At 47.3% G+C, this 26,104-nt stretch overlaps 2 protein-coding genes and 1 long non-coding RNA gene across 3 annotated transcripts in view; 1 reads left to right on the top strand and 2 right to left on the bottom strand.

Moving 5' to 3' along the window:
* LOC120910202 (gastrula zinc finger protein XlCGF26.1-like) overlaps window positions 1–26,104 on the top strand; it is a 1,148,070-nt gene that overhangs the window by 642,025 nt on the left and 479,941 nt on the right. The gene's annotated exons all lie outside the window — the stretch shown is intronic.
* Window positions 6,877–9,289, bottom strand: LOC120910291. The gene is made up of 3 exons (XR_005741497.1): window positions 9,251–9,289; window positions 7,041–7,147; window positions 6,877–6,915 (listed from the first exon to the last, which is right to left on the bottom strand). It is a non-coding gene; the product is annotated as an uncharacterized LOC120910291 (long non-coding RNA).
* Window positions 18,962–22,013, bottom strand: LOC120910124 (zinc finger protein OZF-like). Its single transcript, XM_040321997.1, has 4 exons — window positions 21,982–22,013; window positions 21,738–21,899; window positions 21,493–21,631; window positions 18,962–20,829 (listed from the first exon to the last, which is right to left on the bottom strand). The coding sequence occupies exons 2-4, from the start codon at window positions 21,834–21,836 to the stop codon at window positions 19,730–19,732; spliced, it is 1,338 nt and encodes a 445-aa protein (XP_040177931.1). The 5' UTR covers window positions 21,837–21,899; window positions 21,982–22,013; the 3' UTR covers window positions 18,962–19,729.

Raw genomic sequence — 26,104 nt, 5'->3', positions numbered from 1 at the left:
TCCATGGTTGTCCTCTTCCTATGGCCAGTTCTACACTAGCTAAAGATGGTCAAAGATCAATTGACCAACCACCCCCATGGTCTACCTCTTCTGTGGTCAGTCCTACACTAGCTAAAGATGAAGTCAAAATCAACTCGCCAACCAACCCATGGGCGTCCCTTTCTGTGGTCAGTCCTACACTAGCTAAAGTTGAAGTCAAAGTCAACTGACCAACCACCCCATGACAGTCCCCTTTTGTGGTCAGTCCTACACTAGCTAAAGATGAAGTCAACTGACCAACCACCCCATGGCAATCCCCTTCTGTGGTCAGTCCTACACTAGCTAAAGATGAAGTCAAAGTCAACTGACCAACCACCCCATTGCAGTCACCTTTTGTGGTCAGTCCTACACTAGCTAAAGATGAAGTCAACTGACCAACCACCCCATGGCAGTCCCCTTCTGTGGTCAGTCCTACACTAGCTAAAGATGAAGTCAAAATCAACAGGCCAACCAACCCATGGTTGTCCCCTTTTGGGGTCAGTCCTACACTAGCTAAAGATGAAGTCAACTGACCAACCACCCCATGGTTGTCCTCTTCTGTGGTCAGTCCTACACTAGCTAAAGATGAAGTCAAAATCAACTGGCCAACCAACCCATGGTTGTCCTGTTCCTGTGGCCAGTGCTACACTAGCTAAAGATGAAGAGGACAACCATGGATTGGTTGGTCAGTTGATTTTGATTTCATCTTTAGCTAATGTAGGACTGACCACAAAAGGGGACTGCCATGGGGTGGTTGGTCAGTTGACTTTGACTTCATCTTTAGCTAGTGTAGAACTGGCCACAGGAAGTCAAAGATCAAATGACCAACCACCCTAGGGGTGTCCATTTATGTGGTCAGTCCTACACTAGCTAAAGATGAAGATTTTGGCAATGTGAGATCTGGTGCTTAGGTTTTGACCCATACTTGGCCTGTAGTGAATTAAGCCCAGTCTCTTGAGATACAGTGGAAGCTACGTCTGTAGTGTTTTGTCACCAGCTGACTAAACGGATGTTATCTATACCGGAAAAATTGGACTATAAGTTCTAATGATTTATTGGGATAATATATTTTTTTCCCTATCGGCAAGCTTGTGATTTTGAAAAAGAAGGTTGATTGCACTGTCGACTTTATAATCCTTATTGGTGGATATAAATCAAGGGGTTTCTAGAGTGGCATAGGGCTATTTGTAACACGTTGTAGTTACAGACAGCGGGCTTCTAGAATGTAAATGTTTATGTTGTATGGAAATGCTTAGTTTGACGAGCCAACCAATAAAGAGAATTCTATGTTGCGTGTGACTCTCTTTTGTGTATATGTATATATATTTTTTTCAAAGCCCATGGCGTGTGAAACACACCCAAAAACTCCACCCGGTGCCAAAAAAAGTAGACGCACAAAGAGTGAAACACAAAACGTGCAACGGGTGTTACACTTGTCCTCCACATGAAGGACCTTACCCTGATCCCCCAGGGCGTTAGGCTTCAGACAGGGACTGAGGTACTTCACAGGATCCATCTGGCCGAAACCAGATGAACCCCGTTCCCTGGAAGGTCTGCCGAAACAGACCCACCCAAGTGCTAGGTGAGGCTCCCCCGAAGGGAGACCCCATGAGAGCAGGCAAACTAAGCCAGAAGGCCATGTCCACCCACTCCCAAGACGTTCAGGGCTGGCCCGAGGACCCACACCCTACTTATCACACTTTTTCTATTGAAAAGCCTGTGGCGTGCAAAACACAACCCAAAAACTCCACCCGGTGCAGAAAAAATGTGCACACACATAGAGGGTATCACAAAAACGTGCAACGGGTGCTGCGTCAAGTGGTCCTCCTGTGAAAAAGGACCTGACCCTGATCCCCCAGGGCGTTAGGCTCCAGACGGGGACTGAGGTACTCAAGTGGTCCAAGCAGCCAAAGCTGACACAGACCCAATTCCTTGGAGGGTCTGCTGAAACAGAACCCTCCCAGTACTAGGTGGGGCTCCCCCAAAGGGAGACCCCATGAGAGCAGGCGAACTAAGCCAGAAGGCCATGTCCACCCACTCCCAAGACGTTCAGGGCTGGCCCGAGGACCGGCACCCTACTAATCACACAGTGAACATAGCGTGCACCAAACAAAAAAAGACATAAAGTGACAAACGGGTAAAATAAAAAAGAAAGTGGGGGAGAAGGAAGGTGGGAGAGTGAGTAGAAAGTGACCATCGTGCAATACGATGGCCGGCCCTTCGGCCAGGAAACAAAAATTCCTCTGGTCCTAGCCAAAAGACTCGGTCCTAGAGGCGGGTGTGAAAAGGGTGTTTGTGGAGACGTGACCAAAGTGCCACACTTGTAAGTGCCCTCTCAAACACTTGTGCAAGGTATGGCACCCTTGAACTGCCACTCCAGGGGCACAATCTCTACAGGATTTTCAACGGACCCTGACCCACCCTACTTATCACACTGTGACAAAAACGTGTAACAAACCTACAAAAAAGTGACAAACACGGGGGTAAATAATAAGAAAGTGGGGAGAAGGAAGATGAGGGAGAGTTAAAATGACCATCGTGCAATCTCTTTTGTTTGTATATATACTATATGAGATAGTTGAAGAGGCACCAGCACGAAAAAGTCTATGGAGGACGTAGATGTGGTGCAGCGGGCAGAAGATCGAGATCAGTGATAGTGAACCTTGGCACCCCAGATGTTTTGGAACTACATTTCCCATGATGCTCATGCACTCTGCAGTGTAGTTGAGCATCATGTGAAGTGTAGTTCCAAAACATCTGGGGTGTCAAGGTTCTCCATCACTGATCTAGGTTCTCAGGAGGAATTGCTGTACCCATCCGACACAAGAAAATCACGCTCTTTTGTTTCTATTGGTTGACATATCTATGGAACTGAACATGAGGTACCATCCCATTGCTGATAGGAAGTGCAAACCCAACAGTTAGGTGATGGTATCGTCTTTGAGCTTAAACAGGAACTGAACTCTACTGTCCCCATTACGAGAGGTTCCCACCATCCCTGCTGTCCCCATTATGAGAGGTTCCAACTATCTCTGCTGTCCTCATTATGAGGGGTTCCCACCATCCCTGCTGTCCCCATTATGAGGGGTTCCCACCATCCCTGCTGTCCCCATTATGAGAGGTTCCAACCATCCCTGCTGTCCCCATTATGAGGGGTTCCCACCATCCCTGCTGTCCCCATTATGAGGGGTTCCCACCATCCCTGCTGTCCCCATTATGAGGGGTTCCAACCATCCCTGCAGTCCTCATTATGATGGGTTCCCACCATCCCTGCTGTCCCCATTATGAGGGGTTCCCATCATCCCTGCTGTCCCCATTATGAGGGGTTCCCACCATTCCTGCTGTCCCCATTATGAGGGGCTCCCACCATCCCTGCTGTCCCCATTATGAGGGGTTCCCACCATCCCTGCTGTCCCAGTTATGAGGGGCTCTCACCATCCCTAATGTCCTCATTATGAGGGGTTCTCACCATCCCTGCTATCCTCATTATGAGAGGTTCCAACCATCCCTGCTGTCCCCATTATGAGGGGTTCTCACCATCCCTGCTGTCCCCATTATGAGGGGATCCCACCATCCCTGCTGTCCCCATTATGAGGGGTTCTCACCATCCCTGCTGTCCCCATTATGAGGGGTTCCCGCCATCCCTGCTGTCCCCATTATGAGGAGTTCCCATCATCCCTGCTGCCACCATCCCTGCTGTCCCCATTATGAGGGGTTCCCACCATCCCTGCTGTCCTCATTATGAGGGGTTCCCACCATCCCTGCTGTCCCCATTATGAGGGGTTCTCACCATCCCTGCTGTCCCCATTATGAGGGGTTCCCACCATCCTTGCTGTCCTTATTATGAGGGGTTCCCATCATCCCTGATAAATAATTTGGGGTGAAAAGCTGCTCGTGTGTATATACAGTATATATAATATATATATATATAATATACATAAAATATCCCCCACATGTGTGTCCTGAGTATGAACAGGTAAGTATTCTCTAGTCTTCAGTGCTTCTTCTGGTGTTCGGTCAGATGTACTTTCCTCTTATATGTTTTCCCACACACGGAACATGAAAACGGACGCTCTTCCGTGTGAATAGTCTGGTGTTCCCTGAGGTGAGCCTTCTGCGAGAAACATTTCCCGCACCTCGAACACGAGAACGGCTTCTCCTCCGTGTGCGCCCTCTGATGAGCGATTAAAACCTCTTTCCGCACAAAGCTTTTCCCGCACTCTGAGCAAGCATGCGGTCGCACCCCGGTGTGAAGGATCTTGTGCCTGGCGAGGCTCGTCTTCCATATGAAACTTTTCCCACACTCTGAACACATATAAGGACGCTCGCCCGTGTGATGCCTCTGGTGCGCTAGGAGATACTGCTTCTCACTGAAACCTTTCCCACACTCCGTACATTGGAACCGCTTATTCCCGACGTGAAGTCTCATGTGGAGGGTGAGGCCTCGGTTTTGTGAAAAACATTTCCCGCACTCGGAACAGGAATAAGGCTTTTCATCGGTGTGGGTTACTTTATGTCTATAGAGCTTCTTCTTTTTCTGGAACAGTTTCCCACACACCGGGCAGGAAAACGGACCCTTGTCTATGTGATATACATTGAGAGGAGGTACGGATATCAAACATTCAGAAAAATTCATATCACCCATATTGACCACAGAAAACTCCCCGGGATCTTTGGATTGATGTTCACTGTGGAATATTGGGGGGAGATCTTCAGAAATTGAATTCGATTTATGAAAACCTTCTGCAGGATCGGAGGAACCCTTTCTGTGGTGCCATCTGCAACGTGAGGGTTCAAGTATAGGGTTCTGTCCTTGAGAATACGGCACGGCGCCGTGATCTTCTGCCTTGCCGTCCGACGATGACACACGATGTCCCTCCAGTGTGATCACGAGAGGGTTGTCATCTGGTGGGAAGTCAATTTTTAATGATTATTTTATCAATCGTAGTTAAAAAAATTATATGTTTAGGTCTAGTAATCAGTTTTATCTCCTTCCTCAAATGTTCCCAACAAATGAGGAGGAGATACTGTACATCATATGAAAGGTCCATCTCCATTCCTCAATATAACGTCATGTTCCCAACAAATGAGGAGGAGATACTGTACACCATATGAAAGGTCCATCTCCATTCCTCAATATAACGTCATGTTCCCAACAAATGCGTTCAGTAAGAAAAGAAAAAAGGGAAGACTTTAGAGGATGACCATAACAACATCGTCAATGTATCTACTCCACAGCTAAATGTTCCATATGAAAGGTCCATCTCCATCCCTCAATGTATGTTTGTGTTCCCAGCAATTGACAGGCAGGGGGATACGGTACACCATATGAAAGGTCCATCTCCATTCCTCAATATAACGTCATGTTCCCAACAAATGAGGAGGAAATACTGTACACCATATGAAAGGTCCATCTCCATTCCTCAATATAACGTCATGTTCCCAACAAATGAGGAGGAGATACTGTACACCATATGAAAGGTCCATCTCCATTCCTCAATATAATGTCATGTTCCCAACAAATGAGGAGGAAATACTGTACACCATATGAAAGGTCCATCTCCATTCCTCAATATAACGTCATGTTCCCAACAAATGAGAAGGAGATACTGTACACCATATGAAAGGCCCATCTCCATCCCTCAATGTATGTTTGTGTTCCCAGCAATTGACAGGCAGGGGGACCTTTCATATGGTGTACAGTATCTCCTCCTCATTTGTTGGGAACATGACATTATATTGAGGAATGGAGATGGACCTTTCATATGGTGTACAGTATCTCCTCCTCATTTGTTGGGAACATGACGTTATATTGAGGAATGGAGATGGACCTTTCATATGGTGTACAGTATCTCCTCCTCATTTGTTGGGAACATGACGTTATATTGAGGAATGGAGATGGACCTTTCATATGGTGTACAGTATCTCCTCCTCATTTGTTGGGAACATGACATTATATTGAGGAATGGAGATGGACCTTTCATATGGTATACAGTATCTCCTCCTCATTTGTTGGGAACATGACATCACAGTAGGGAGAGCTATACAACTGATCACTAGACCCTTTTCTGCATTTATTACTCACCTGAGCTTAAATCTAGAGAAGATTCCTCCTCTTTTATTGTGACCAACATCCCAACCTTCTCCATAGACTGCTGATCACCGCTCACAGGTTCCTCCTCCTCTTTCTCTTCATCCTCAACTTTTATATCTACATCGTCTTCCCACTAAAGCAACACAAATGATTTGATGAAAATAGGGAGTACTAATAAATTAATACTACATACAATGAAACAAGGTCATACCTTGAGAATCGTGAGTCCTAGATCCTCATCTACCTGATGACGGTGAGGGATGGTGTGACCATCCTGTGTGGAATCCCGGGAATACAGAGGACGGGGACATCTCTCTGGTGGGTTCCCATTACTGGATCCATCTGTAGGAAACACACACACTGACTGAATACATTGTTTCTATGTGTTTATCAGATGATGGGGGATCTAGGTGGAGCCTCCGTACTGCTCTCTCCTTTACAATAAAGTCTCCTCTTACCCGGTGATGTGAGGGGCGGCTGATTCTCCATCATGACGTCCTTGTAGAGATCCTTGTGTCCTTCTAAATACTCCCACTCCTCCATGGAGAAATAGACAGTGACATCCTGACACCTTATAGGAACCTGACACACACAATGATACAGTCACCATCCAGACACACCCCTTGTCTGTTACTGGATAATGTCCCAGAATTCCCGGCACCGCTCACCTCTCCTGTCAGCAGCTCCACCATCTTCTCGGTGACTTCTAGAATCTTCTCCATGTTGTGTCTCTCGGGTTTTAGGGAGTCACATGGAGGCACTGTGATGGTCATATGATCACCTGACTTCACAAGAGGAAATCTCTGTATTGAGAAACAAACAGGAATATCATGTTAGAATCCCAGAATCCTCCTCACCTCTCCGGTCAGGTCTGTGTTATTAATAGAGATAAGAGTGATGTCATGTGACCTCCCAGAATCCTCCTCACCTCTCCAGTCAGCAGGTAGATGATCTCCAGGGTGAAGTTTAAGATCTTCTCAGCCATGTGACTCCCATCGTTGTCCGTCATTGAGTTGATCATGTCATTTATCTTCTCTGCAGATGGAAAATAAAATGAGATTTCTCTAAACTGTAGTAGGACACATGATTTTGATGATAGAAAGTCAATCACAATAGTCCTAAAAAAAAAATTTTTAAATCTCTTTTTGAAAAGAAAACGCTTCCACTCCATGTTGATGTCACCAGTAAAGGTCCCATCTGTCGTTCAGAAGCTGCAACCGAATATACAAAACATGTATTGATCTATAGAAGGAAGTGAAGCCAGCGGTCAATGGTACACCAGTGCGCCTTATGCTCCCCTGTCTCTCCAATGTGTCCCTGTGCATCCCCTTGTCTCCAAGTGTGCCCCTGTGTTTACAAGTGTTCCATGTAAACCCCCATGTCTCCAAGTGTGCCTTATGCGCCGTTGTGTCTCCAGTGTGTCCCTGTGCACCCCCTTGTTTAAAAGTGTGTCCTGTAGACCATCATGTCTCCAATTGTGCCCTGTAGACCCCAATGTCTCCAAGTGTGCCCTATGTGTCTTTTTTCTCCCCAGTGTACCCTATACGTCCATGTGTCCCCAGTGCATCCTTGTGCACATCCTTGTCTCCAAGTGCGCCCTATACTCCCCTGCGTCTCCAGTGTGTCCCCAGGCACCCCGTGTCTCCAAATGTGCCCTGTAGACCCCAATGTCTCCTAGTGTGCCCTATGCGCCCTTGTCTCTCCAGTGTGTCCCCATGCACCCCCTTGTCTCCAAGTAAGTCCTGCAGACCCCCATGTCTCCAAGTGTGCTCTATGCTTCCCTGCGTCTCCTGTGCACCCCCTTGTCTCCAAATGTACCCCTGTCTCTCCAAGTGTTCCGTGTAGACCCCCATGTCTCCAAGTGTGCTTTATGCGCCCTTGTGTCTCCAGTGTGTCCCTGTGCACCCCCTTGTTTCCAAGTGTGTCCTGTAGACCATCATGTGTCCAATTGTGCCCCTGTCTCTCAGTGCACCCCCTTGTCTCCAAGTGTGCCCTATGCTCCCCTGTCTCTCCAGTGTATCCCCATGCACCCCCATCTCTCCAAGTGTGCCCTATGTGCTCCTGTGTCCCCCATGCACCCCCTTGTGTCTCCAGTGTGCCCTTGTGCACCCCCTTGTTTCCAAGTGTGTCCTGTAGACCATCATGTCTCCAATTTCGCCCCTGTGTCTCTCTGTGCACCCCCTTGTCTCCCAATGTGCCCTGTAGACCCCCATGTCTCCATGTGCACCCCTATGTCTCAAAGTGTGCCCTATGAGCCCTTGTGTCTCCAGTGTGTCCTTGTGCACCCCCTTGTCTCCAAGTGTGTCCTATAGACCCCCATGTCTCCAAGTGTGCCCCTGTGTCTCCAAGTGTGCCTTATGCTCCCCTGTGTGTCCAGTGAATCCCTATGTACCCCCTGTCTACAAGTGTGCCCCTGTGTTTCCAAGCATGCCATATAAACCCCTGCATCTTCAGTGTCTCCCTGTGCACCCCCTTGTCTCCAAAATGTGACTCTGTGTACCCCAGTGTTTCCTGTTCACCTCCATGTTAACAAGCGTGTCTTTTTGTCTCTAAGCATGCCCTGTGCACCCCTATGTTTTCAAATGTGCCCCCCCCCCACTGTATCCAAGGGTGCCCCTGTGTCTTTAAGTGTGGTCTGTGCACCCCTATATTTCCAGAGCCTCCAGTGCACCGACATGTCTCCAAGTGTACCCTATGCACTCCCCTGTCTTTTAAGTGTAACCCAGTGCTACCAATGTCATGCCTTGTGGACCCCGTGTCCCTACTGCACCGCAGTGTGCAGCCCACCCCCGTATCTCCAAATGTGCCCTGTGGTCCCCTGTGTCTCCAGCGCACCCCTGTGCACCTCCGGGACACCTGTGTCCTCGCACAGCCTCCGGTACACTCATGTAAACAGTCGGACTGTCCATCTGTCAGTGGATACGGCCCTCAGTCCGCAACTCTGAATATCTGAAATTCACGATACGTTGCAATTCGCGACCCGGAGAAGACGCTTCTCCTATCAATGTTTTGGATGAAACTCTGGCAGCAATTTCCATTTGTGGGATCAGCAAAAAAAAAAAAAAAAAAGGCCAATCCTAGGAAATTATTATAAAAAGCGCAGTAATATATTAATGTATGACTGCTCCAAATTATTACCTTCTCTCCTGCCAGTTCCAGCAATGTCTCCTCTCTACTTCCTCCCGACTCTCCTCTCACCCAGAACTTCCTGTCTGTATGTAAAGTCACTTCCTGTCTGTGTGTCTTACGTCCAATACAACATACGAACCAACCGCAGCTTTGTTATTTTTTAATTATTGGCTAATTTCTGTCTTTTCAAGTTTTTTTTTTTTTTTACCATCCTTCTTAGCATGTTTTTACATGCAGATTATATCTTATTAAAAATCATAACAGCTGACAAGCAATTTTAACTACAAATATTTTTTTTAATTCTGAAAAATGTAAAACTAAAATAGGAGCATATGAGCGAGATTGCCGCTCGGTGTGTGGGGCCGCATTAATATTGTTAAAATTATATTACTTCCTAAGATATTGTATATACTCTGGCACACACCCGTATACTTACCCTTGAAATTTTTAAAGTTAACGTGGATGTCCGCTGAAAAAAAATATTAAAGGGGTGGTTCACCCTAAAAATGACTTTTTTTTATCACCCGCCCCCCCCCCCCCCCCACATTACAATACGATTAAGGGTATTAATTTATTTTTTATGCTGTACATACCTTTGTACAGCATATTCACCCGTGGCATCCGGCTTGCGAGTCCCGCGGGAGTGGGCGTTCCTAACATGTCTGTGATTGATGTTTGACCAAAAACGAGCTCCCCCCGTCGCGTAAGCCGCGTCACTTTTGGCGAAAGGAGCCGAACGGCGAGTCGGCGCTATACTGCGCATGCACATCGCCGTTCGGCTCTTTTCGCCAATCGTGACGCGGCTTACGCGACGGGGGGGAGCTCGTTTTTGGTCAAACGTCAATCACAGACATGTTAGGAACGCCCACTCCCGCGGGACTCGCAAGCCGGATGCCTCGGGTGAATATGCTGTACAAAGGTATGTACAGCATAAAAAAAAAAATAATACCCTTAATCGTATTGTAATGTGGGGGGGCAGTGTAATAAAAAAAAGTCGTTTTTAGGGTGAACCACCCCTTTAAGAGTCAGCAGCTCCAAATTCTGCAGCTGCTGACTTTTAATATTGGCACACTTACCTGTCCTGGAGTCCAGCGCCATCCGCAGCAGAGGACGAGCGATCGCTCGTCACTCTGCTGCCCCCCCGCCATCCTCGGGGGGTGACGTCCTGCCCGCAGTCTGTGGCCAGAAGTGGGTGAAAATACCTGTCTTTAGACAGGTATCTGCACCCCCCTCCCCCCTGAAAGGTGTCAAATGTGACACCGGAGGGGGGAGGGTTCCGATCAGCGGGAGTTCCACTTTAGGGTGGAGCTCCGCTTTAATGGAGGCCATACTCAAGACATTTATTTGGGGTACCAACAGACACAAGCTGGCCTGGAGAGTCCCTAAGAACCCTACGGACCTAGGTGGAACAGCCCTCCCTGACTTAAATCTTTATTACCTCGCATCCAAACTGTCTCAACTATACTACATAGATAAAACCGACAGACTCAGATTTCTCACGCTTCTCTGTCCACGGTGGGCGCAACTAACCGCTGATCTGCTTACTGCAATCGCGGTGGGACATAGTGGGAATAACTCCAATAGAGATCGCGGGTCCCTATTATACCAATATAGGCGCGTATGGGACATTGCCACTAAAACGTTGACGATCCCTAAACACAATGGTGCAGATTTGCACCGGCGTGGTGCATCATTTTTAGACTACACCGGTCCAGCGCGGAGAGGCAGTTAGGTGATTCAAGAAACTTTTTTTGTCTACGATGCCCCAGCGGGGCGGATTTTAGACGGCGTAAGGCGGGGTAAGGCCAACTGGGAGTCACCCTATGCTAATGAAGTGCCGACCGTGGCGCAGGGGTCACGCCGGGGCGCATTGTAGACCGCACATGCTCAGTGACATCCAGGGGTAAATGCCCCAATCTGCACATGCTCAGAACTGTGCCCCGGCGTGATCCCTGAGCTACGCCGACCCACTACCAAAGCCCAGTCCATGAATCAGCCCAGACTTCCGCCCTGCAGGTGCAAATGTACTGAAGCTTTTTTTTTCTAAGCTAGGTCGTTTGCATTGTGGTGGGGCAGTTATGGCTGATGAGGAATCCTCAGGTGGGCGGATGACCAATTTCAGCCCAGAGGAGAGGGCTGTAATTATTGAGGGCCTCTCCCAACATGGGGACCGCCTCTATGTGTTGTCCAGCAAGTGTTGTTGCTCAATTAGTTTGTAATGCTGCTGCTTTAGCTGCTCTCCAGCTGACCTCTGCAAGTTTGGTGCAAAGTTACCCCTGCTTTTATGAGGGGTAACTTTGCACCGGAAATTTCAGCTCCGCTCACCGGGAGTAGCCTGCGCCGGACAAGCTTAAGTTGATGAATCGGCCCAAAAACCTAATTTGCATATTTAAAACAAAAAAACCATGGCCACGCCAGATCGGACCAGCGTAAATCTGCACCAACGCCGCGCCGGCGTGGAAAGGTTACACCGAGGCGATGAAGTCTATTTGGAGGCGTAATCTGGTTCTCTGGGTAAGGCGCAGCGATCCGCTGGCGCAAATCTGCACTTACGCCGTGCATCTACCAAAAAAACGGTGTAAGTGCTTTATGAATCTGGCCCAATGACTATACCCCTTTATGGCACAATAGACTACTCTCAGAGTTTCTCTTGATCCCTGACACAGAGATATGGTGCGAACATGGAATATATTATTTACACCACATAATTTCCGATGGCACACTTAAAAACTTTGAGGACCTCCAAAATGAGTTCCTGCTGCCCAATTATATGCTTTTTAGATTCTTCCAAGTGCGTCACGCAGCCCGAGCTCAGTTTCCCCAGCCTTTGCCACAATCTACACCCAATATCATCATGGCAGTGGTTAAGGGTGTGGAACCACAAAAACTAATCTCTGATTTTTATGTCATGCTCCTCACTCCATCATCTACCACACTAGCTTACAGCCTTAAACCAAGATATGAAAGAGAGGTGGGCCCGATGGAGGATGAGGAGTGGAGTGAATAGGGTGCCCACGTGTCCCGGATTGCCCGGGATTGTTCCGCAATTCGCATTTGTGTCCTGTGTCCCGGGCACCTTCATTCCGGGACAATACAGTGTCCCAGAATGAAATGAGGACACATATCCACCCTAATAGACGCTTGCCAAACTGGTTGCTAGGGCTGCCCCACCTGGCATCTAGCAACCAGTGATGTTACATTCGTCAGAGTGTCAGAGTGAGGCCGAGAGGAGCAAGTATTTACCCAGTGCTGCCCTGCGCTCCGAGTCCACCCACCTCCTCTCCTTCTCTGGCCGCTGCAGTAGCACCCAGAGAAAGCAGCCAGAGCGTCTTCACTGTGTCCCCTCCTGACTCCTCCAGTCTTCAGTGACCTCCCAGCGGGCGGCGAGATTTCTGCAGTGCTGGCTGGCTTAGATCCATGGGTAGGTCCCGAATTCCTCAACACATTGCCCGACTTCTCCTCCTCCCACCCGCGGCCCGAGCTGCCTGACTGCCTGAGGGGGGCACCCCACCCTGGACCAGGGAACAAAAACCGCGCTCAACTGCTCACCACACCACAAGTCCAGATTAGGTGAGCAAATGGAACCTGATTGGAGCAGGTCAGTTGACAAGTCGGGGCACTGGGGCTGGGGACAGTACAGTAATAAATGGGGCAATAAAAAATGAGGCTGACACGTGGGGGGCAATAGAAAAAGTCATATTTTTTGGGGCTGGTGTGAGGGCGTGCCTGGGGGGGTCCCTGAATGGCAGTTTGGAAATGTGGTCACCCTAGGAGTGAAGCACTTGACGCATGCAAGACTGTATCCCCCAAGCTCTCCGACAGGCTGACCCAGTTATACGTGGAGCACTGGGCATATCTCACCCCCCTAAGAATCGCCTGCTTTCGACAACAGTCTTCTACCTCGTGCACAATGTTCAATCAAGCGACAGGCATATTCTTCCATCTACTTTGGGTGTGCCCGGTCCTTCAGGGTCTGTGGAAGCAGAATAAACTAAAATAGGATCACAAGAAAAACAAGCAAAAAATATATATGTGAAAAAAAGCTCCAAGGTTACTATGTACTCCTTACTCATTCACATGACGGTCAATATCTGGGTGTCCCCTTATTTTAAAAAAAAAAAAGGGTTACACATTCTGACAAGACTCCCCACAACCACTGGGCCAGGGTTGTGGGGAAGAGGCCCTTGTCCTCATCAACATTGGCATAAGGTGTTTTGAGGGTATGTGGCCTGGTATGGTTTACTATGTACTCTTTACTCATTCACATGAGGGTCAATATCTGGGTGCTCCCTTATTGTAAAATGGATTCCACATTCTGATATGCCCCCACTACCTGTAGGTCCCCACGACTACCTGGCCATAGTTGTGGGGAAAAGGCCCTTGTCCTACATCAGCTTTGGTATAAAGTGCTTTGAAGGCATAAGGCCCAGTATGGCTTACTATGTATCCTTTACTCATTCACATGGGAATCAATATCTGGGTGCCCCCTTATTGTAAAAAGGGGTCCCACATTCTGATAAGCCCCCACTACCTGTAGACCCCCACACCCACCGGGCCAGGATTGTGGGAAAGAGGCCCTTGTCCTCATCAACATTGGCATAAGGTTCTTCAAAGGCATGTGCACTATGTACCTGTAGCGCCCTGCTCCTGTTGATCAGGCACTGCTTTAAATTTAGTGGGAGTCTGAGCTGTTATTTGACTCAGACCAGACTGATTAAGGGCAATTTAGCCTCTGTTCTAGCCGTGACTGTGCTGGGAGAATCCACCATTGTTCGCCTGGGGTGTCATTACCACCCCAGGCCAAGGGTGGCAGCAGCAAGGTCAAGGTGTATTGGGTATCCCCCTCGGCAGCGAATCAGTGGGAGTGGTTGCTCGCTATGCATGCTGGGGAGGGGTACTTAAGGGGCAGACGCCATTAGGGCGAGGTCGTTTGGTCGTCCCATGCGCCGCATGGCCTGCCTGGCTGGAGGTGCGTGTCCTGAATCCTGGTTATGGGACCACGTTGGCCCGGGGCTGTGACTTTGTATGTGGGCCCAGTAGTCTGGCTGGGTCCTGCCTTGCAGAGGTGATCCTGTGCTGCCCGTCCTGCGGGAAGAAGCCACTTGATGAAGGAAGCCAGGGGAGGACCTATCCTGGAGAGAGCCATGCAAGAGGCTGGTGCCTTAGGAGAAGGCCTGGAAACTTCATCGAAGGATGCACCGCACACCGAGAGGCTTGATAGTGTCATCTGTCAGGACTAAAAGTTCTACCAAAGCTAAGCTAAAGAGATCCGGGTGCTGAAACCTGTGGCAGAGGATTCCGGACCAAAGTGTCTCCTCATAAAGGAAGGTCTGTGGCAGAGACTGTACTTTACTTTGTGCGCCATCCCGGCTGCTAGGCCAGTGAGAGGGACCTATCCGGGTGAGCAATACCCACTCTGGCTACGAGAACTGTTTGCTGGAAGCAGGTGTGTTTCCCTATTGGTGACTATGCACCTGAACCTATCTACCTTTTCCACACCTTATTCTTTTTTTCTATTGAAGTTCTGCAAAATAAACCAAAGAAAAAGAAGTGTATTGTGTGGACATTGAAGTTCTTCAGACTCTCCTTTCACCCTGGACAGTGAGAATATAGAGGTAACGTGCCACCCCAAAATAACCAGCAGCTCCTCCGGGGGTAGTGCTACATACCCCTTACTTACTCACATGGGGGTCAATATCTGGACGCCCCCTTATTGTAAAAAGGGATTCCACATTCTGATAAGCCCCCACTACCTGTAGACCCCCAAAACCACTTGACCAGGGTCGTGGGGAAGAGGTCCTTGATCTCATCAACATTGGCATAAGGTGCTTTGAGGGAATGTGGCTTGGTTTTGGCTTACTATGTAACCTTCACTCATTCACATTGGGGTCAATATCTGGATGACCTCATATTGTAAAAAAAAAAAGGGTCCCACATTCCAATAAGACCCCCACAACTGCCAAGCCAGGGTTGTGGGGAAGAGGCCCTTGCTCTCATCAACATTGGTACAAGGTGCTTTAAGGGCATGTGACCTGGTATGGTTCTGGGGGGGGGGGGGGGGGTTTGGACATAGATGAAGGGTTACGTGTTATGGGATGGGGAGGTGCACAGGTGAAGGGTTAGGTGTTATGGGATTGGGAGTTGCATGGATGAAGGGGTACATGTTATGGCATGGAGAGGTGTATGGATGAAGGGTTACGTGTTATGGGATGGGGAGGAACACGGATGAAGGGGTACATGTTATGGGACAGGAAGTTGCATAGATGAAGGGTTACGTGTTATGGGATGGGGAGAAATATGGATGAAGGGTTACGTGTTAAGGGATTGGGAGTTGCATAGATGAAGGGTTACGTGTTATGGGATGGGTAGGTGCATGGATGAAGGGTTACGTGTTATAGGACGGAGAGGTGTATGGCTGAAGGGGTACATGTTATGGCATGGGAAGTTGCATGGATGAAGGGTTACGTGTTATGGGATTGGGAGTTACATGGATGAAGGGGTATGTGTTATGGGATGGAGAGGTGTATGGGTGAAGGAGTACGTGTTATGGGATGGGGAGGTGCACAGGTGAAGGGTTAGGTGTTATGGGATTGGGAGTTGCATGGATGAAGAGGTACATGTTATGGGATGGAGAGGTGCATGGATGAAGGGTTACATGTTATGGGATGGAGAGGTGCATGGATGAAGGGGTACGTGTTATGGGATGGAGAGGTGCATGGATGAAGGGTTACGTGTTATGGGATGGAGAGGAACACGGATGAAGGGTTACGTGTTATGGGATGGGGAGGAATATGGATGAAAGGGTACATGTTATGGGACAGGGAGTTGCATGGATGAAGGGTTACGTGTTATGGGATGGGGAGGAATATGGATGAAGGGTTACGTGTTATGGGATTGGGAGTTGCATAGATGAAGGGGTATGTGTTATGGGATGGAGACTTGCACAGGTGAAGGGTTACGTGTTATGGGATTGGGAGTTACATGGATGAAGGGGTATGTGTTATGGGATGGAGAGGTGTATGGGTGAAGGGGTACGTGTTATGGGATGGGGAGGTGCACAGGTGAAGGGTTAGATGTTATGGGATTGGGAGAGGTACATGTTATGGAATGGGGAGGTGCATGGATGAAGGGTTACTTGTTATGGGATGGAGAGGTGCATGGATGAAGGGTTACGTGTTATGGGATGGAGAGGTGCATGGATGAAGGGTTACGTGTTATGGGATTGGGAGTTGCATAGATGAAGGGGTATGTGTTATGGGATGGAGACTTGCACAGGTGAAGGGTTACGTGTTATGGGACAGGGAGTTGCATGGATGAAGGGGTACGTGTTATAGGATGGAGACTTGCACAGGTGAAGGGTTACGTGTTATGGGATGGGGAGGAATATGATATGGATGAAGGGGTACGTGTTAAGGGATTGGGAGTTGCATGGATGAAGAGTTACGTGTTATGGGATTGGGAGTTGCATAGATGAAGGGGTATGTGTTATGGGATGGAGACTTGCACAGGTGAAGGGTTACGTGTTATGGGATCAGGAGTTGCACAGGTGTAGGGTACATATGTTATTTTGTTCTAAAATTAGTCATTAAAAAACTGTTAAAAAAAAAAACAAGGTTCAAACCTCCACAACTGAGAACTGGATTTATTGCAGCAGCTATGCCAACAGAACAAGCTTTTACTCAAACGTTTTTTATACAGGATTACATAAATTTCACTGATAAAAGTCAAACAGAGCGGCATTCGTAATTATCCTTGATGAAAATGTCTGGTCAATATATCCACCATGTGCCTTTATCAGCGTGACATCAGCGGGTTTCATGAATATAAAATGTCCAACATTACCGGAACCCGTCTAGGACTGGGTGGGTAGAGGTGTGCTGGTTACATAACATCCATGTGGCTCCCCCAATCTCATAGCAACGTTATCAGCAATCCTTGATAAGAATAAATGTCAATAGGGAGAAAAATCCAGTGACGGACCTGCCAGGTCATAGGTCACATGACAGGAACACACTGGGCCACGGTCAGCCAATCACTAAAAGCTGTAGCTAGTTCAAAAGGCTAATGTAATGTCCAATAAAACGTCACAGACACTGAAGATGTGCCAGCATAAGAAGCCAGAGGAGGAGACTTTTAGCTGAGTATAAAAAATGGAAGAGAACATAAAGGACCATCACCACAGGCTGATGGTCCCACATAGTACAATGACCAGTCTTGTAGGAGGAAAGGATAAAGGCTGTGGGCTCTTAATAATGGTGTCACCCATCTATGAAGTGTTGTAGGGTTGAATGAAGAGGTATATTTAATTGTGTAGTTGTGGTTCTGACCTAAGATACATTATGGACAGTCACTAGAAACGTAGCCTCTGAACTCCAGATATATCCACTACGTTCTCCTACATCTCCTCCACCTTGTAGATTGTAAGATTGTTCAAGAAAGGTCCTCTTCTACTCTTGTGTTCAAGAAGGGTTCTCTTCTCCTCTTGTGTTTCAGAGGGCTCTGCTTTTTCTCTTGCGTTTGGAAGGGACTTTTATTCTTGGATTTGTAAATTGTCCTCTTCTCGTCTTTCGAATGACAAAGCTCCTTTTCTTTTCTTGGGAATCTGGAGGGGTCCTGTTTGCCTCATAAGGTAAGGAAGGAACATCTTCTCCTCTCAAGTTCGGAAAGGGTCCTCTTCTTCTTATTGGTTCAGGAAGGGTTCTCTTCTCCTTTCAAGTTCGTGAAGGGCCCTCTTTTCCTTTTAAGTTTGGGAAGGGCCCTCTTCTCCTTTCAAGTTTGGGAAGGGCCTACTTCTCCTTTCAAGTTTGGGAAGGGCCCTCTTCTCCTTTCAAGTTTGGGAAGGGCCCTCTTCTCCTTTCAAGTTTGGGAAGGGCCCTCGTCTCCTTTCAAGTTTGGGAAGGACCCTTTTCTTCTTTCAAGTTCGAAAAGGATCCTCTTCTTCTCTCAAATTTGAATAGGATCCTTTTCTCCTCTCAAGTTCGAAAATAATCCTCTTCTCCTCTCAAGTTCAGGAAGGGTCATCTTCTCCTCTCAAGTTTGGGAATAGCCCTCTTCTCCTCTCAAGTTCGGGAAAGATCTTCTCCTCTCAATTTCGGTAATAGTCCTCTTCTCCTCTTACGTTTGGGAAGGGTCCACTTCTACTTAAAGTGGAGTTCCACCCATAAATATAACATTACATCAGTAGTTTTAAAAAAATGTCATTAATCCTTTACGAATTTTTTTTTTTTTTTTTAGATGCCTTCAAAGTGTTGTTGCTAGGCAGAATAGTTAATCTTCCCACTTCCTGCACCTAGGTGCTTAATGCTTCCTAACCTACACCGCACAGACTCCTGGGAATGTAGTGGGTGTAACTTTCCAGGAGTCTGTGCACTCCCCAGTCTCAAAGAATCATGTGACTTGGTGCTGAAACCTGATCTGACACTGCTTGTGCAGCACTAAGCATGTGCGAGATCTGGAAGGCTGAAATCCAGGAAGTCATACAGTCTGGCTTCATGATGCCCACACTTAGGATGGCCCCAGTCAATTTCTATTTTATAAAGTGTCTAAATGCTGTAACAACCTAACAAAACGAACCTTAGTTTACAGGCCAACTTTACTAGAATACATTAAGCTTGTGTATTACAGGGGTATTTATATTTAAAAAGTGAAATTGTGGGCGGAACTCCGCTTTAAGTTATAAAGTGCTATCTTCTCTTAAGAAGATGGCACTTTAAAAGGTCCTCTTCTCTTCTCAGGACCACTTTAAAAGGTCATCTTCTCCTCTTAAGTTGGAGAAGGGTCTTCTCCCCTCCCAAGTTTGGGAAGGGTCCTCTCAAGTTCGAGAAGGGTCCTCTACTCCAGTCAAGTATGGAAAGAGTCCTCTTCTCCTCTAAAATTTGAGAAGGGTTAATTTCTCCTGTTGTATTCGGGAAGGGTCTTTTTCCCTTCTCATGTTTATTTGGGCTTTTCTTTTCCACTTGTATTTAGAAAGGGTCCTCTTCTCCCATTGTTGTCTCCTCGAGGGAACATCTTCTTCTGCGTTTTGGAAGGGTTCTCTTCTTGTGTCTGGGAAGGCTTTTCTCCTCCTCTTTTGTCTTGTTTCTTTCCATGCTATGGTTGGCGTGCATAATTTGTCCACTATAATTTGATGTACAGTACTGTGTAGTATATATATATATATAATATAAATAGACAGAGGCCTGACCCTGTGCAGACTACTGTGAGTTTGTGTCTGAAAAAAGTACCCCTACGACTTCTCTATGTACCTGTTCCACAGTGGAGCAAAAAACGCCAACGATAAAGTCTCTGACAGGACCCCCCCTGGGTCTACACACATGCTGTGACTATATAGGGGATCCTCTGCTACCGTTTCATGTTTATTTTATTTTTCAATATGGAAAATGGAACCAGTAGGGTTGGCACTCCATGCCATTCCCCAGTGAAAGGGGCAGGAGCTATGCCAAGCATGTCTCATTGATGTCTCCAGGAGATAAGGAGCAAGTATGTGACTTAGTTCGTCACGGCTACTCCATGTAAAGGGTTTCCCTCACTTGAGGCAGCAATGTGCTTCCCGCAAGCACGGCGTTTTAAATGCTTGTTAAGGCTTTCCTTTTGGGTAAAAAATCTGCCACAGGCAGGGCACGAGAACGGCTTTTCGCCCGTGTGAACCCTCAAGTGCCTGAGGAGATGCGTTTTTGTGGTGAACGATTTCTCACACTCGAAGCAGGCGAACGGCTTCTCCCCGGTGTGAGCCTTCTGGTGTCTCTGGAGCTTCTTCCTTGTTATAAACAGTTTTCCGCACTCTAAGCATGGGAAGGTCTTCTCGCCGGAATGGCTTCTCAGGTGTATGTCAAACTGTGACTGTGTTGGGAAAGACAGCTCGCACTCGGTGCACGAAAAGATCTCCTCGGCAGCATGGATTTTGCGATGAAGGGCCAGGGCGGACTTCAGACGAAAGTCTTTCCCGCACTGCGGACAAGGAAACGGACGCTCACCAGTATGGATTAGGCGGTGATGGATCAGGTTACCTTTCTGCTTGAAGCTTCTCCCGCACTCCATGCACATATATGGCATTTCACCCGTGTGCGTTCGCCGGTGCATGTTGAGCGTACTTTTCGCCGTAAATCCTTTTCCACAATCCTGACAAGAAAATGGAGTCTCTCCGGTGTGTCCCCTCAGATGCGTCATTAGATATGTCTTTCGTGTGAAGCACTGGCCGCACTCCGTGCATAAATAAGGCTTTTCGCCCGTGTGGCTCCTCAGATGTTGGACCAGGTCTGACTTCTCTTTGAAAGATTTGTCGCACTCTGGGCATGAATAGGGTCGCTGCCCGGTGTGATATCGTTGGTGCCTAGCCAGATGCGATTTGGATGTGAAACATTTCCCGCACTGTGCACATAGAAAAGGACGCTCGCCCGTGTGCATTCTCTGATGGACAATAAGATCGGACTTATTTCTAAAGCTTTTATCGCATTCAGAACACCCGTGTTTAAGTAATACATCAACATGACTGAGTCGGCCCATTTGGGCAACAGGGTTTCCTTCTGGAGAGACCTCATCGTCTTCTTCATTATAATCGTCAGCTGAGTTGTCCTGGACATAACGTCCATCTGTAGAGGAAGAAAGTTTTCACATTAAAACATTTTCATCTTTTGTGAGAGCCATGTATGTTCATCTTGTACATTTGTCAATTATTTCACACAACTATATTGAGGAATGAAGATGGACCCTTTATATGGAACATTTAGCTGTGGAGTAGATACATCGATGATGTTGTTATGGTCATCCTCTAAGTCTCCTCAATTTTTTTCCTTACTGAACGCATTTGTTGGGAACATGACGTTATATTGAGGAATGGAGATGGGCCTTTCATATGGTGTACAGTATCTCCTCCTCATTTGTTGGGAATATGACGTTATATTGAGGAATGGAGATGGACCTTTCATATGGTGTACAGTATCTCCTCCTCATTTGTTGGGAACATGACATTATATTGAGGAATGGAGATGGACCTTTCATATGGTGTACAGTATCTCCTCCTCATTTGTCGGGAACATGACGTTATATTGAGGAATGGAGATGGACCTTTCATATGGTGTACAGTATCTCCTCCTCCTTTGTTGGGAACATGACATTATATTGAGGAATGGAGATGGATCTTTCATATGGTGTACAGTATCTCCTCCTCATTTGTTGGGAACATGAAAACATTTAGGACACATAAAAGAAAAGATGGCAACTGTTTGGAAAGCCCAGATTGGCTGAAAAGTTACCTGAGCTGATGTTTAGAAACGGTTCCTCCACTTTGACGGTCACCATCATCCCATCCTCCTCTGAAGACTGCTGATCAATCACATAGACGTCTTCTTCTTCCTCTTTGACCTTAACTTTCAGATCCATTGGTTTGTCATCCTAAACTCACGGAATGATAAAAAAAAAAGCATTAAGACTCATAAACGAGCCTCATGCACAGTAATAGGAGATAATATGGTCTTGGTTTCTTTAGGTCTGAACAAACCTCATGATGTTCCTGTGAACCGTCCTGGAAATTAAAAGGACTTCTGCTTCTGGGTGACTCTATCAAGGCTTCCATGGGTCCTTCTGAAAGTTTTTCCATCACACCAACCTCCTCATACTCCTCTTTTATCTCTTGTTTTACAATAATATTAAAAATACCATTCTGTAACAAAATATGAACGTTAATTGTCAAGCTAAGGTGGAGAACAGAATGTCTTTGTTGGTCATGTTCATCATACATCTACCTGATGATGGTGGGGGATGGTGTGATCCTCCTGTGTGGAATCCCGGGAATACAGAGGACGGGGACATCTCTCTGGTGGGTTCCCATTACTGGATCCATCTGTAGGAAACACACACACTGACTGAATACATTGTTTCTATGTGTTTATCAGATGATGGGGGATCTAGGTGGCGCCTCCGTACTGCTCTTTCCTTTACAATTATGTGCACCACCCTACAGTTTGGGCCCCACTGTTAGCTGGGAATACAGAGGACGGGGACATCTCTCTGGTGGGTTCCCATTACTGGATCCATCTGTAGGAAACACACACACTGACTGAATACATTGTTTCTATGTGTTTATCAGATGATGGGGGATCTAGGTGGAGCCTCCGTACTGCTCTCTCCTTTACAATAAAGTCTCCTCTTACCCGGTGATGTGAGGGGCGGCTGATTCTCCATCATGACGTCCTTGTAGAGATCCTTGTGTCCTTCTAAATACTCCCACTCCTCCATGGAGAAATAGACAGTGACATCCTGACACCTTATAGGAACCTGACACACACAATGATACAGTCACAATCCCAGAATCCTCCTCACCTCTCCGGTCAGGTCTGTGTTTTATTAGTAGAGATAAGAGTGATATCATGTTAGACTCCCAGAATCCTCCTCACCTCTCCGGTCAGGTCTGTGTTTTATTAATAGAGATAAGAGTGATGTCATGTGACCTCCCAGAATCCTCCTCACCTCTCCGGTCAGGTCTGTATTTTATTAAAGCGGAGGTCCACCCGCACATAACACTTTTTCCCCTTAGATGGATGCTCGTTTTGTCTAGGGGAATCGGCTAGTTCTTTTAAAATATGTGCAGTACTTACCCGTTTACGAGATGCATCTTCTCCGCCGCTTCCGGGTATGGGCTGCGGGACTGGGCGTTCCTATTTTGATTGACAGTCTTCCGAGAGGCTTCCGACAGTCGCATCCATCGCGTCACGATTTTCCGAAAGAAGCCGAACGTCGGTGCGCAGGCGCAGTATAGAGCCGCACCGACGTTCGGCTTCTTTCGGCTACTAGTGACGCGATGGATGCGACCATCGGAAGCCTCTCGGAAGAATGTCAATCAAGAAGGAACGCCCGCTCCCGAAGACCCATACCCGGAAGCGACGGAGAAGATGCATCTCGAAAACGGTAAGTACGGCTCATATTTTAAAACAACTAGCCGATTCCCCTAGACAAAACGAGCATCCATCTAAGGGGAAAAGATAAAAAAAAAACATCATTGGGTGAACTCCCGCTTTAATAGAGATAAGAGTGATGTCATGTGACCTCCCAGAATCCTCCTCACCTCTCCGGTCAGGTCTGTGTTTTATTAAAGGGTCACTAAAGGAATTTTTTTTTTTAGCTAAATAGCTTCCTTTACCTTGCTGCAGTCCTGGTTTCATGTCCTCATTGTTCGTTTTTGCTCTGATGTTGCTGTAAATCCTCTCTGTTTTGGACACTTCCTGGTTGCCTGTTTCCTGATAACCACAGTACTGGGAGATTTCTCACGGTGGTCACTAATCAAGGAGGTGTGATTACTGTGTGTAAAACGAAACTGGATTGGTGCTGAGGAGTTTTAGACAAAGTATCACTGCTCTCTATTGGCTGACTGCCCTCTAGTGGCTCTCTGTACATCAGAGAACCAGCAAACAACAGCAAAAACGAAACTACACTGCAGGCACATTATATGATTGTTTTTTTATCAATTTTTAATCATTTTTAAAAGGAATCAGTTAACTATTATGTCTCTATGCCCTGTAAACAGTCATTTCAGCTAAAAAAAAAAATTCCTTTAGTGACCCTTTAATAGAGATAAGAGTGATGTCATGTAACCTCTCAGAATCCTCCTCACCTCTCTGGTCAGTGTTCTCTGTACAGCACTGCGGTATATGTCAGAGCTATATAAATGTATAATAATAGTGTGTGACTGTGGGGGAGGGGACATTAGAGTGTAAGCTCCTCTGGTACAGAGACTGATGTGATTGGCTCTGTGTTCTCTGTACAGCCCTGTGACATATGGAAGAGCTATTAAAACAAATACAATTATTATATGATACTGGGGGTGTTTATGTGCATCTGCTGGAGATAAAAGACGTCACAGTGACTATGGAGGAAGAGAACGGACATGACGGGGGTTACTGGGTGTAAATAGAAAATAAGATCTTATTACCTCCTCTGCTGCCAGTTCCAGCAATGTCTGCTCTCTACTTCCTCCCAACTCACCTCTCACCCGGAACTTCCTGTCTGTAGGTGACATCACTTCCTGAGATCAGCACCCAGTGGAAACTATAGGAACTGCTTCTACACTAAAGCCCCGTACACACGGTACGATTGTTGGCAGGAGATTGTCTGTTGGCAGACTGTTGTCCTAAAATCTGACCATTAGTATGCTTCTTTTGACAATAGACAAATGTTGGCTGACAGGCTAGTAAATTTTTGTCGGACAACGGCTCGACGTAGGATTGCCACCTCTTTTTCAAGTCAAACCTGAATACTTTAGCGGTGCACAGCAATTTATTTTTTTATAGTATGTAGTGCCTGGTTACTTCCAATGTAACTGGTGCTATTGAAATTTAAGGGAAAATCAGGTGATGCAAATTGCAACCATTTTATTAGGGTCTCTGTTTCAGCTTGGCTGTGCTGTGGGCTCATTCTGTTGTGTTGGGGTGTTTTCCCACCCCGGTGCGGTAGGTGGCAGCAGTGGAGCTGAGGTTTGGGTGTTCTCTCCCAGTGACCAATCAGGAGGTTTTGGGCCTCGCTGGGCATGCTGGGAGGGGGTACTTATGAAGCAGACGCCATTTTGTGTGGTCTTCTTCCGGTGTGGCACCCACCTTTAGGGTGGCCACATCACGGCGCTCCGGCGTTATGGCCTACCTGGCCGGAGTGTGTGTACTGTGCAGTGTTCCTGGTTTCGGGCCTAAGTTGGTCCGGAGCATTTGAGCAGGACTGGGACCCAGTGGTTGACTGGGTTCCTACTTCGAGGATCCCAGGCGAGTATAGCTGTTCGGTGGGGAGTTCATCTGAGGAGCGCCAATGAGAGGCTAGCAGTCCAACAGGATTCTGACGAACCACCGTTGATCGAGGTGACCGGACACTGAAGGATTGACTCTTCTTTCAGTCGGTACCTGTGGCGACGTTAAAAAAAAAAGAGGATCCAGGCGTAACTTTACCTAGGAGGGTTGTCTCCGTATTCTGACATTCATCTAAAAGGGCCTGTGGCAGAGGTTCCATTCTGACATTCATTTAAAAGAGTCTGTGGCAGAGACCTTGGGCTAGATTCAGATAGATTAGCGGATCTTTAGATCCGCGTAATCTATCTGATTTACGATCCGCCGGAGCAAATTTGAGAGGCTAGTGCAGTATTCAGAAAGCACTTACCTCGACACTTGCGCCGGCGGATCGTAACTCCCCCGGCGGAATTCAAATTCCGCGGCTAGGGGGAGTGTAGTATTTAAATCAGGCGCGTCCCCGCGCCGATTTAAATGCGCATGCGCCATCCGTGAATTTTCCCGGCGTGCATTGCTCCCAATGACGTTGCTAGGACGTCATTGGTTTCGGCGTGAACGTAAATTACGTCCATCCGTATTCGTGACCGACTTACACAAACGACGTAAAAATTCAAAACTTGGCGCGGGAACGATGGCCATACTTAACATTGGATACGCCGCATATAGCAGGGGTAAGTATACGCCGGAAAAAGCCGAACGCAAACGACTTAAAAAAAAAACTACGGGCGGGCGTTCGTTTCTGAATCGGCGGAAATCGGAATTTGCATATTCGTCGCGTAAAAAAATGAAGCGCCACCTAGTGGTCGGCGGGAGATTGCAGCCTAAGATCCGACGGTGTAAGTCACTTACACCTGTCGGATCTAAGGGAGATCTATGCGTAACTGATTCTTATGAATCAGTCGCATAGATCCGACCGTCGGATCTCGGAGATACGACGGCGTATCAGGAGATACGCCGTCGTATCTCTTTCTGAATCTCCCCCTTGTTCTGAAGAGATTCGAGCGGTGTTCCAGCTGCTAGGTCAGTGAGAGAGGCCTATCCGGGCACGCTAAGCCCACGCAGGCAGGAGTGGTGTAAGAAAAGTTGCTACGCATGGGAACAG

Source organism: Rana temporaria, chromosome 8, assembly GCF_905171775.1.
Source record: "Rana temporaria chromosome 8, aRanTem1.1, whole genome shotgun sequence".
Taxonomy (NCBI): Eukaryota; Metazoa; Chordata; class Amphibia; order Anura; family Ranidae; genus Rana; species Rana temporaria.
Note: the sequence above shows the minus strand (reverse complement) of the source record. Positions and strands in the feature narration are given on the sequence as shown.

Coding starts and splice junctions, on each gene's coding strand:
- LOC120910124 (XM_040321997.1), bottom strand. CDS start 21,836: ATGGAAAAACTTTCAGAAGGACCCATGGAAGCCTTGATAGAGTCACCC. Junction 21,632..21,737: donor GTTCACAGGAACATCATGAG/GTTTGTTCAGAC, acceptor CCGTGAGTTTAG/GATGACAAACCAATGGATCT. Junction 20,830..21,492: donor GTTTCTAAACATCAGCTCAG/GTAACTTTTCAG, acceptor CTTCCTCTACAG/ATGGACGTTATGTCCAGGAC.